The sequence below is a fragment of the Melospiza melodia genome, chromosome 6, assembly GCF_035770615.1.
Source record: "Melospiza melodia melodia isolate bMelMel2 chromosome 6, bMelMel2.pri, whole genome shotgun sequence".
Taxonomy (NCBI): domain Eukaryota; kingdom Metazoa; phylum Chordata; class Aves; order Passeriformes; family Passerellidae; genus Melospiza; species Melospiza melodia.
The window spans coordinates 7,314,760-7,327,689 of NC_086199.1; the positions used below are offsets into that span (position 1 = coordinate 7,314,760).

General features: G+C 44.5%; 1 protein-coding gene across 5 annotated transcripts in view; it reads left to right on the forward strand.

Moving 5' to 3' along the window:
* The window catches only part of SYNE2 (spectrin repeat containing nuclear envelope protein 2), a 177,352-nt gene that overhangs the window by 140,712 nt on the left and 23,710 nt on the right, over positions 1–12,930 (forward strand). For all 5 annotated transcript variants that reach the window (XM_063159774.1, XM_063159769.1, XM_063159771.1 and 2 more), the window contains 2 exons: positions 2,893–3,051; positions 3,996–4,162. In XM_063159774.1, coding sequence (XP_063015844.1) covers positions 2,893–3,051; positions 3,996–4,162 — 326 coding nt within the window. The remainder of the gene's footprint in view (positions 1–2,892; positions 3,052–3,995; positions 4,163–12,930) is intronic.

Sequence of the window (12,930 nt, forward strand, 5' to 3'; positions counted from 1 at the left end):
TCTTAAGTCACTCTGGGGTACTCTACACACCAGCAAACCAAATTCTTGCATCCCTTTACTTGAGTAAAAAGCTTTTATTTCACAGTTTGTGAAGAAGTACTGAAGCCAGTTAGTATTTTGTTTCTAACCTTTCCACAGGCAAAGGTCAAGCAATCTTGGTGGGGATGTTGCCAGAGTAATGAACAGCTGTGCTTATTTCACAAACTATGTTGTGATGAAATAGTTATTTAGTTTGATTGGAATAATTAATTTTTTTTTGCATTGCAGTGAGAAAGAAGAATTTAATTTCTTAAACTGGATGGCTGTTATACAACCAGTGTTTTCTCTGTTATTTTTTCTGAACTCTGAAAATAATTCCAGAGACATCCTCTCCCCTTCTGAGAAATACAAGCCATTATTTTTTAAATTAAAATGCCTGAACCATTTTCCTAGTGGAAATCTGCAGTTAAGCCTATAAATGAGAGAACTTCGTTGTTTTTCATTCTTTTTGTGAGCTACTGAAGCCTGCTGTCCCCACTGTGTTGAATAGCCCTGAAAATTAAAATTTTTTATATGTGCTCCACTACAGTCTATCCAAGTAGTAATTTCCTGTAGTAATTTAAGATCAGATTTTATTCAAAATTTCCATTTTAATTTCCTGAGGGAGCAACGCTGAGTTCAGTCTGTCTTGGAGGCAGGAAAGAGGTGACAGTAATGTAACTGTGTTAGGCACACAAAATCTGTAGTGGGAGGAATCTCTTGAGTGCTGTAGGGAGGGAGATTCTGAATGTTTGCACAGCCCTAATGAGCCTCAGGAGAGCCCACAGTGGGGCTCAGTGCTGGACACAGGCTTGGAGAGCAGACTTGATCAGCTCTGCTGTTGGCATGACTGCTTCATTTTGGCTAACAAAGTAGGGTCAAGATGCATTGTGTGGAGCAAAGTGTGCAGAATAAATGCAGGGAGGTGAAAGAGCTGCAGCTGTCACAGCCCTGGGGCAGCCAGATGCCTGTGCTCCACTGGGCAGGGGCAGACAGGCAGAGGGAGCAGATGCACTCAAGGGATTAGCATTTACAGAGCTGCCCTTGCAAGGTGCATGTAGGTCAGAGATTTAACCATTCATCCCAGCCAGCATCTCTGGGGATGTTGTTTTAGCTTCCCTTTGGAATGCACAGGATGCTCACACAGTGGGTGCAAAATGGGGGTGGTACCAGGGCAGCTGGGCAGAGGAGAAAGGGCTCAAAGCAATGGCTTGAAGGGTTCATGTTCCTAGAAGCTTGTCTGGGATTTTTTGGGTTGTTCCTGTTTTTTACTCTCAGCCTGTATTGCTTGGCCAGCTAAATCTGCTTCTTGCTGTTAAAATCCTGCCTTGTCCCATTCTGAGCAGGCAAACATGGAGTCAGAATCACACGAGCATTTAGAGCTCTGACAAGCAGAGTCTGTTCTTCCACTGACCAAGAAAACTCATCTCCATACATGGGAGATGCTGCAAGTGGTAAGGAAGGATGAAGGGCTCACCCTCCAAACCTCTGAGGTTGAGGGTACATGGGATCATCTCAGAGCAGAGACACTCTTAGAAAGTTTTTGAGGTCCCTGCACCTCCAGGCTTTTTCCTATGGAGAACTTGGGAGATTGTTTCCCTGTGTCCCAAGATAGTCCTTTTATCCTCATGTTTTTGCTCAGATTGTCATGAAGGATTCAGAAATCCTTTTCAGCTCTCCATCCCCTCCTGGAAAACAAGTCAGAATTTAGGGGACAAAAGCAATGTGGTCAGAGATGGCTTGGTGCCTTCTGTTTTGGTCCTGGTGTTACATGGAACTGGCCTTGCTTCCACACTACACATTTAAACTTCACTCTGGGCTACAAAAGAGTGTTAGATATTAGTCTAGAAGAATCAATAATGGAATTTTGAGGAGTCATATGCTGTATAAAGTGCATGTGGGATGTGAAGAAGGGAGTGTTTCCTGCCATGGGGAGACATTTAGTGTGGCCATTTACAGCCAAGACAAGCAAAATATTATGCACAATCTTTATAGACAGAATTTATTGGTGAGAATGAGGAGTTACTTGTTTCTCTTGCTTCAGTAGAGCTTGAACCATTTCTCACTTCCTTTGTCCCATATATCCTGGTACAGGAATCCATCAAGGTTAATAAATAAATACATATTTAAGAGCCTTAGGCTAGAGACAGGTGCTATTAGCTAGTTAGAAGTGTGACCCTGCTTATTTCTGAGATATTGGAGCAATGATAATAACTCAGCTTTTTCAGGCAGTCTCAGACCTTAATTGCTCTATCTAGACAATTTGTTTATCCATTCTGGAAAATGTATTTTTGATGGGGGAAAAAAAAATCCATAGTTTTCAATGAAAATGATAGATTCTTGATGCTCATTTTTTGGAAGTTCTCCAATTACTGCTGGGCAAATGGAAAGAAAACAGGGAGGCTTTTATAGAGATAAAATAATTGCAGTCAGTAGTTGCAAAGTTTCTCTTAGAGTGGCAGAAAAATAAGAACTTACCCAGGTGTTATTTCTCTTGTGTTATATACGGGGCCATACTAAACAATATGTAGTAATTATGTATTTTATATTCTTTCTGTGTTTGACATTTTCAGGTTTTCACTGAGTAACATTTAAATTATTATATAAGCACATTATTTATAAAGCTGTCACTCAGTTTCTTTCTTCTGAGGGAGAGAATCTGGTATTTGCAAGTCAACTTTTTGCCCTGCAATCCAAAATAAGATGTAATAACAATCTGCTTGATGGCTTTGGAAAGGAAAGTAGGATACTTGATAACTGCTCCTGCAAAATGGAATAAGATCAAATGCAGACTAGAAATTAGAAGGCTCATAATTGCTGGCTTCCTTCCAGAAAAAGCTGTTGCTTGAATTTCTGGTGTGTGCTTTTCCACAGGTGTCCCTGAGGAAGCAGGAGATCGAGGACAGGCTCAACACCTGGATCGTGTTCAATGAGAAGAATAAGGAGCTGTGCTCCTGGCTGGTCCAGATGGAAAGCAAAGTGTTGCAGACTGCAGATGTTAGCATTGAAGACATGATAGACAAACTGCAGAAGGTAAGCAGTAATGCCACTCTTCTTCAATTGCAGCCAGATAACTCATTACAGAGGCACCATTCCTCATGCATTCATTGCTCTTGGAAGTGATACATGATGTAAAACCAACACACAGGGTTTTGTGAGATGAGCTTTTCTATCATTAGCTCTTCTTGATGCTCAGATTTGGAGCTTAAAGCAGAGCAGAAATGCCACTGGACTGCATTTATTGCATTTATTCAGTGTGAGCTGTGTTGGTGGGTCTGGGCTGTTGGGGCTTTGGGGCACACATGCACACCCAGCACTGCTCAAATGGTGTCCTGGGAGCAGCTCACTGCTCTCAGCACCTCCATCATCCACACAACTGGTGAGCAGAGGGCAAGGAAAAGGTTGAAGGATGGGGTAGTTCTTATGCCAGGCAAACAAGAAATTACAACAACCAAAAAACAAAACCTAATTCTGCCCCTTCCCTCATGGTAGTTGGTGCATTCTAATACTTTTGTATTAGCTTGATTTTAAAGAAAATCAACCATTATTGTTCTGCTGTTCTTCCCCATGGCTAAAATGTCTCAGTATCTAATCCCACATCTCCTCTGGGTAAGAATGCCAGCAAAATAAAGCCACCCTAAACTCAAATTTAGGTTCTTTTGAGGTAGCTTCATTGAAAAATGATGTTAAGTCAGGAAAACAACAGATAAAATTAGAACATTCGATTGCTATTTTTAGGAATACTTACTCCTGGCACTTGCAAGTCTTTAAGCTGCTTATTTTTTCATGGATTGTGAGAGAGCTTCTTCACTGAGGTTTTTTTTTTGTTTTTAGTGAGAGCTCTACGTGCTAATGTAAAACCTCAGCAAAACCTGACTTCACATCACACACGTGGGAAAAGAAACACATATTTTTCTTTTGGTATCATTGTTTTGTTTTGCCCTGTAATTAAAGCAATGTTTGTGTATGTTTATCAGGACTGCATGGAAGAAATAAACCTGTTCAGTGAAAATAAGCTTCACTTGAAACAAATGGGTGATCAGCTAATCAAGGCTAGCAACAAGAGCAGAGTTGCAGAAATAGATGATAAACTGAACAAAATCAATGATCGCTGGCAGCATCTCTTTGATGTCATTGGAGCACGGTAAGAAAATTATTTTCAATGTTTTATGTGAGATAAAAGTCAGAGGTTTGTGTCCTTGACCATCAGAAACAGAGTGACATGACTTTCCAGTTAAGTTGGAATTTATTACTGGGAATTAAGCTGAAAGGAATGTTTTTCTTTTAGAACTTATTGCTGTATTATGACACCAAATGTCTTAATTTATCCAATGGTAGAGGGCAAGATGTAAGAATTCATATGAAATAAAATTTTAATGATGGGAGCTTTGTAAAAGGAAGAGTCAAAGTGATCTCTCCATTCCATGTGTTGAATTGCAACCTAATTTTAAGGCAGCGTGGTAGTTCATTTGGGCTTTTTAGGAGAGCCTCCTATTTTAACACAAGCCTCTCTTTCAGTCTGTGTCTGAATGCACAGAATTTAGGAGTAGACTCTATTCTGTCTCTGCAGACAGATTTATATGATAATGTTCCTTTTTTACATTCACAAGTGTTTGAAATTTCATTTAATACCAGTGCTATTTCTTTACTCAGTCTCCCTCTTAAAAACAACTGAAAGACTATACGAGTTCCTTTTAAATTCAGGATTTTCTGTATGATGGTGAAGTGAAAAATACTGTCAGTTGAAATGAAAGCCAAAACCTGCCCAGTCTAGGCAACAACCTCCTCTTAATGGATTAAGCATCTTTATTATAGTTGGCAGAGTTAAGAACATCATGATCATTTCAGTATTAGCCTTACTGAGACTATCCCATTTCATTATTATCTCTGAGTTTCTGCCACAGCTTGGGATGAGGATGCTGGGCTGGTCTTGCCTCCTGCTGAGTTTGTTGATAATCCAGAAATAATAAGGCCAACACCAAATTGGCATTGGTCTCAACTTCTCTCCCAAGGTTTTGTTCTGCCTGTGATCCCCACTCCGGGCTCTCAGCAGCTCTGTTGCTCAGTTAAATTTGGGACAGATAATGCAGGTGGTTCTGCTGTGACAATGTAGTGCTAAATGTGCTGGGCCTCAATCAGGAATGAGATCTGAATTAATGGTGACACAGGAGCTGTGAATGGTTAAGCAGAGGCTGCCTTCTCAAGATCTGACACTGCAGATAGACTTGCAGTGGTTGTCTCAAGGTGTCTCGTTTTGATCTGGTGTAGGAAGGCAAGCTTTACTTCAGTAACAGCACTTTTTCTGTTCTCATCTGATAGTAATGTGTCACATTTAAAGCTTTTTTGTGATCATTTTTCATTCTGCTGTGTTTTGGTTTTGAATTGTAGCAATTTTTAAATGCAGATTAAAATGCACTGTTTTAAAAGTGAGGTAAGCATGACACATTTCTGGTGATCTTTAGGAAAACATGCTAAAGAACTGATGGGGCATTAAGAGAGAGATCTGGCAAATGTATTCCAGTACTCTGTAACAAGGACTTGTCTACTTGGTGTCTTTTAAATATTTACCTTCAGGCAAGTGTGCAGTGGTGCTTTGAGGTACATTATTGTGAATTTGTCTAGTGCATCAACAAGGCTCCCAGTATCTGGTTTCTAAGTGGATATTGCAGCTACTGGGGAATTGGTGTGATGCTGTATGAGTGTTCCTGTGTAATTAATTCCAAAATGTCTGTAACATGCCAGCTTCTGCTTGTGATTTCCATCATTTTGATGCTCAGGACCAGGGTAATGAACTGGAAGGACCTGGTAAAATGTGATTTTAAGCAGCTCCCTTGGTGGCCCGAGATTATCAGGCAGCCCTGTGGGCTCTGCTGGTCCCCTCTGAGTTAATACTGAGAGGTTCAGCATATGGCAGTGTTTTGCAGCACCTCTCCTCCCTCACCTAGTCCACCTTGCTGGGGCAGGCTCTCAGCTGCTCAGCCATGAGTAACCACCAGGCCAGACACTCAAAGCAGACTCTGAGTACACTCCTAAGAGTTTGTTTTGCCCTGCTATAATCTTCCAGCTTTCTGCTTTGAGTTTGCTGCTATGGTGCTGGCTTGCCACTGAGATTTGATGTCTGAAGGAATTAAATTAGACATCAGTTGACTGAAGTGTCCACCTCACTGAGGTGTGTTTTGGGGCACTCAAGATGAGGCTCCTCCCCTGCTTTTGAGTAGCCTCTCTCAAGCTCAGGTGATGGTGGGGAGGCAGCAGCTCAGCCCATCACCAGTGTGACACAAATTGGGCATTTTTGAGGGAGAGCAGAGAGGAGCAAAGAGCCTTGGGCTGGAGCTGAGGTGAGGTGTGGGTTGTGATGCCCTGTGCTCACAGACTGTCCCCTTCCTTCTCGGTTTGTTTTTGCAGAAACTGTTAAAAAAATTGTATTGAGGCTGTGTTGAAAGAATACCTGCAAAGGATAGTGGCAGAATTGTGTTGTCCCTGCTGGATTAAGCCATCATAGTCCAGAGATCCTCTCACAGAGTGTGGAGGCTGGAGGGAATGGCACAGGGGCTGTGCATCCACTGCAGCCCTGCAGATGAGACTGGGGCACTGCACAAGTGCTGCCACATCTGCAGACCCGTGCAAAGCCCTTTTTATTGGGCACTGCTTCATTGCCTGGGGAAAATAAGAGGAATGGAGGAGGTGCCTCTGGGAAGGAGTGCCACAGGGCTTGGAGGGTTTGAGGATAGGGGAATGCTCCTGGAGAGAAGTGACAAAGTTTGACTGGCATGCAGAGAAAACCTTGTCTTTCTCCTGAAAAAAAAGTTGCTTGTAGGAACTTATTTTCACAGCACATCCATGAAATGAGGAGGTGGTTTCACTCCTGTCTTTTCAGATTAGTAGCTGTGGCAAGTAAAATTGAAGTGAAAATTTTCTGAGGTTTCAGGTGCCAAATCTATGACCACTTGAAGCTCTTTTTTTGACAACTCCAACAATTTCTGTTAAACACACAATGAGCTGCTACCTTTATTTGTACTTGCACTTGTCTCCCAGTGGCCCACCCACCATCACAGGGACCAAATTTCAGTATGTCCTCAGGCAGGCCAAGATTTGGGAAGGAGGTGAACTACAGAGCCAGGCACTGAGTAGGAGGAAAAAATGTATATAGAATAGCTGTGTTCAAGACCAATTCTTTGTTTTTGGGCGTGGAATCTGTTTTGTAGATGGGCACTTTTTGATCCTGTGGTTCAAAAGTGAAAAACAACCTGTATCCACAAAGGAATCTAATTGAGATTTATTGCCAGCTTCAGTTCTGTGGTTGCAGATATCCCCATGGCTGTCCCTGCAACCTGTGTAGGATTTTGTTTTCTCTGCAGTGCAGTGCGTGGCTGTGTGATACCAACATGAAACCAAACCAGCCTGGAAGCCAATCAATGCAGAGAATTCCTCCTGATAGCTTATTTCACCTTTTTAAACCAATAAACGTCCTGGGACAGATGGGCAAATTAGGTGAGCTCCCCATTTAGTCCTTGAAGTGATTCTCTTAGTTCATGGTGACAAGCTCAGATTTGCCATATGGCTGCACTTGCAGGACTTAACACTTTCATTATCTGCCTGTGCTCAGCCTGTGTGGTGACAAAAGCTTTGCCTCGTGTGGTGCACCAAGCCACCGTCTGGCTGCAACTTGGAAGAGTCTCAAAATGTTAATTTTCATGGGATAAAGTAACCATCAAGGCATTAGCATGCCAGGAGAGGAGAACAAATGAATTCTGTCCTGCTCAGAAGATACTCTTACCACAGGGGGTTTGTGCCGGCTCTTTGTTGAGCGATGGGGAATAGAAACATACTAACAGGGAGAAGGGAGCGTTGTGCTGACTGTAAGATGGACACAGGAAATCTCTTGTTTTTGTTACTGAAGCAGTAGGAGGAGGAGTGCACAGGCTGCCTGAGGGTGGTAGACAACCAAAATCTCATGGAGTGGGATTTACATCCTCAATATGCTCTGGGACAGCACACCAGTGCCAAGCACCAACAGGCAAGGACTAGCAAGGAACTGTGTGCATGGCATTTCCCTTTCCTGGGCCATCCAGCACTGATTCTGACTCCTCACTTTGCTTCCCAGCCCGGTGAAAAGGAAATGTTTTCCTTCTGCATTGCTGTTTGCTTGGTGCCTGCAGTCAGGCTGGAGGAGCACCCCATGTCCCTGGAGGGTGTCTGCACTGCCTGGGTCTGTGCAAAGCTTTGGGTGCTGCTTGAGCCTTCATTAAAGCCACCAGCTTCATCAGGGGCTGCCTCCAGGAGTTTTGGGTCTGCAGACCAGTTTCTGCAGTAGCTGATGCTGCATTTCTGTAGCTCTGGGCATCTTGCAGCTCTTGCCACTTGTTGCCAAGCTGTGAAAAGGAGATGCCGTTTCTCAGCTGCTCTGGCTACAGGCACACTGATGTGTTTTCTTACTTGTTGGGTCTAGTCCGTGTTTTCAGCCCTGTGGCGGAAAGCAAAGTTTTTGTGTATGTAGCAGGAATGGGTTCAAATGACTGTGACCTTTAAAGCAAGCATGAAAATTCAGGGAAGCAAGCAAGGTCAAATGTGCCTTCTCATTCTTTTAAATGCAGCTATCCTTAAGCTGCCAGCATCATTGAGTTGTGCAGAAATCTTAAACTGCCACACTCAAGTCAGCCCTTACCTTCCTTAATAGAACTCGGAAGATTGAAGGTGTTTTCAGCTCATTTCCTGCATACCCTGGGGCACTGAAATTCCCAAACAGACTGAAACTTCTCAGGTTGCAAAAAAAAAAAAAAAAGGAAGCAGTTGAAACTCTCCAGTGACATCACCTTGTGCTGTGCTGGGGGTCCAGGGAGGCTTTATGGGGAGTGCAGGGAGCTGCCAGTTCCCTCTCCTCCCTTGCACCCTCACTGTGTCTGGGTTGCCCCAAAAGTCACTCCAGCACCAGCAGGCCCCAGATTATGGGTTTGGGGTGCAAGTGAGTTCACAGCACACCCTTCAGCTGGTCTCTATTTATTTTCCACCACATTGGTTACCCTTTGGCAGGACAGACAACCAGGCACCAAGTGTTGGTGTGCTGTCCTACCCTGTGGCAGCCCACAATCAGTGTGGGTGCACTCTGGGCTCAAAGGTCTTTTTAAATTGCTGCAGATCAATATTGCATGGCAAGGGAAGCAAAATATGCTGCAGGGAGGCCTCCCCAGGTAAACAAGGCAGCAATGTCCAGCAGAATTGTGTTGGTTTGTGGCAGTAGCACTGTAAAATCTCATTCTTGGTTTTGGTTTTTTTTTGGTATACAAAAATATGTGGATGGTTGAAATCTCACTCACAAAGTGCTTGCTTTCTTTCCATGTTCTCTTTGTCCTTTGAGGATTACACTTCTCTTCAGTGTAAAAGCTGTGACAGAATTCATTATTGTCTCAGGCATGATGGTTGGGCTTATTTTGGTTATGCAATGAGTGCAGGGAGCAGGGGGAGCTGGCAGTGCAAGGGGAATCCTTGTCTTCTGCACACCATCTTCACTCCCAGTGTCTGCCTGCAAAGCTGGGGGTTATTTCCCCATTTATTCAGGTCAACCATTTCAGAGTGGTTTTGAACCACTCTGGACAATAAACTGTGAAGGTGACTGGGCATGGTTTACCTATGCAAATGTCCTGAGCCCTCTCACAGTGTGCTGTGTCCTCGCAGGAACTGTGTGTTCTGCCATGTGAGCCATCAGCAAGTCAGTGCAGGTCTGTGGAAAATTACCTGAATACTGAAAAACCTTTGATTTCAAAATCATTCTTTGCATTTTTTGTGGGATTATCACAACTTCTTTATTTTTTTTCTGATCTTGGCTGGGTGGGGAGCGACTTGTAACCCAAGGTTCTCCGACTTCCACCTTTTTTTTCCCACCCCGTGATCTCTGGCAGTCATAACACACAGAAATCATGACAGTGTGTTTTTCCACAAACGAATGATATCATAAATGAAGATTAGGGGTTATTTTGCCTTCTGGCATAACAGGCTATTTGCAGTGGAGGCCTTCTGCCTGGTCTGGAAGGTTAAAGAGAGGACAGGTTAGTGTGTGGGAGATTTAATTCGTACTTAAATACCTGGGCTATAATGGTAAAGGCGAGAAAGCAGAACACGGGGGAAGTAAGGATACATCTTTGTGCGTGGTGCCTGTGCGTGGATGTACGTGTGCTCGTTTTTTTGGGCTCGCTTCAGACTGACTCTGCTGCAAATCATCCGGGTCTGAGGCTCCAATAATCCCCGTTTCTCCCAAGAAATGAGCACCGCATCCACCTTTCTCGGTGCTGGAGGCTCCAACCCGCAACCTTTCTGTGGCCAGCCGCGGGCAGGCGCCCGGCGTGCGCTTCCTCCCGTGCTAACAATTCTCCCGTGTCAGAATAAAGCCCGGGTGGTTTTGTTCTGAGGAGGGATGCGGCCGTTCGCGAGGTAAAATCCCAACGCAAAACGTAAGGGTTAAAATAGGGGGGAGAGAGATAGAGAGAGAGAGAGAGAGAAAGAGAGAGCGAGCTCCGGTGTCTCCCCAGCTCGGGGTCGGGGAGGAGGAGGACGGGCGAGCCTCCCCCCCACAGCCGGGATGCTAAAGCGGCGAATAAATAGGGCATCTGTGGAGGAGGGGTTTCCTCTGCCATGCCTGCCTGCTCGCACAGACGGTTTCCCCCTTGCAGCTTGGGATTTGCAGGCTGAGGAATGGTGTTCCCGTGCGAACCGTAAGTGCCGTGAGGGTGCCGGGTGCCGGTGGGGTCTGGCGGAGCCGCGGGGGGAGCCATGCGATGGACGTGCCCCGCTGCTGCGGCTCCCTGAGCCAGCGGGTCAGTGAGTGCAAGTGCGGCACGGCAGCAGCAGCAGTTGTGCTCACGGGCCCCTGCCTTGCGATCAGCTGTGGCTGGGGCTGGCATCCGAGGCGCCGGAGAGCCTTGACAAGAACCTTTTCCCCCCCCAAAGCCTCCTGCGCTTCTCCGTGCCCGCACACAGCCCGGAGCACGGGGCTGCTGGCCCGGCCCCGGTACCGACCGGGAATGGCCTCGCCTTCCATGGAAAGGCCTCAGATTTGCGATCACCTCTCCAGAGCGCGGCTATTGTCCCCCGCACGGTTGTTCTCCCTGCGAGTCACCGAACAAAGGTTCCTGGGCTGTGCATCTCATTGCTTGGCCGCTGGTAAACAATCCTGTCAGCTGGCTGGGCCATTTCAGCCCCTCCTCCTCCTCCTCCAAAAGACATGCACGGAGTCGCTGTTTCTGGTGACATTTGCCTTTGTGAAGGAGAGTTTGGGACAGATGTTAGCATGTTTTTCGTTCTTTCAAACGCTAAAATTTGAATGCTGCTATTTACCTTATTTGAGCTTCCCCCCTACCTTTTCCTGCAGGACTTTGACAGCTAAAGCAATACAAAATGCATGTCCTAATGCAATTCTTTTTGTTTGTGTGAATACATTTCAATCAACCTGGAAGCTCCTCCTACTGCTAGGTAATTCCTGGGTAGTTACTACAAATACACTGTGCAATGAATTCTGCCTGAGACACTTTAATGCTTTTCCCTTGTAACCCAATACTGGCAACTTCATTGTGGGTATTAAGACCCAAATCCAATCTCGAGTCGAGTCAGTTAGTCCTTCTGTTCACTTTTGCAGCCAGCTTGTAGTTATAATCTCCTACTTTTGTTCTTTTTTCTGCCACTTCTATTGTGGTGTAAAGATTAAAATATTTTAAAACTGGCTTTGTTTGGCTTATTCCAGGCAACTTAAGCATGTGTCTGAGTGCTAATCAGGGTGGATTTTTTTAGCTTGGCCCATTCCAAAAGACAAGGCAAATCTGAATATGTCAGGGTTTTTTTAGATCAGTGGTGATACTTCTATTGTATTTTTTTGTATTGTTACCTTTTTTTTTTTTTTTTCTTTCTGGAGGCATGTGGAATTGTGGCAGGTGAGTTCTCAGTGGGAAGTGAACAATGGATAAGTAGGAGTTTTTCCTGTAAACAGGAAGTTTTTCCTGTTGGACCAGTCTCAATTAGCTTGAGATTCACACTTCGTAGAGAAAGAATTCAATCAACAATGGTGGCACCTTCCACCCTCAGCAAGAAGCTGGTTTTCTTTGCTGCACTTGAACTTTTAGTGCTGTTAATTCACTGTGTTGGGTGATTGGTACCTGGATCTGGCAGGAAGCTTTTGCCCCCAGGCTTGGAGGCTTGCACCGTGCACTCCCACCCAGCTTCCAGAAGGGCTGTGTTTCCCCAGAAATGGTCAGCATACATCTCAAAAGAGTTCATGAAGTTTCTTTCATGCAAAGATCAGGTGATTTGTAAGAGTATTTTCAGGGTGCAGATATGCATCTGAGAATGGTGGTTGCAAATGAAGACTTTTGTTGATTTGTTGATGTAATTAATTAGTCTGTTTCACTCTTTTCTTTGAGCTGTAGCCAGGCAAATGGCAGTTGCCTGTGACTTTTGTGCAAGCTGAGGATGCTCATGTTTTTCATTCCTTTACCTCTCGTTTCAGTTTAGACCCCTGCCCTTTTCCTTGGGCTCTGTGTCTGCTGACAGGAGCAGGTCAGCCAATGTGAATGTCTGGACAAGGCTGCCTTCCCATTTATGCACTGCACTGCTGTGAACTTCTCTGAGGTTTTTGTCTTCTTTGGCTGCTTAGCTCAAGTTTGAGATGAATGGCTTAAAGCATTAAAGGTGTTTAAATGACTGGCAAATGCCAAATTCTATCGAGAATAAATAACAGATTAAATTACTTAATTACAATGGTGTTTCTAGTGGCAATTGCTAGAAAGTAAATACAAGCCCTCAGTTCCACAATGATGCTGTCTTTGAGACTGTTGCTTCTGGTAACACTAGGAGATAAAGATCCTCATGGTGATATTCATAACTTGAAAATCAGAGTGATTTCTAAGCCAAAATAATACTGGAGTGGTG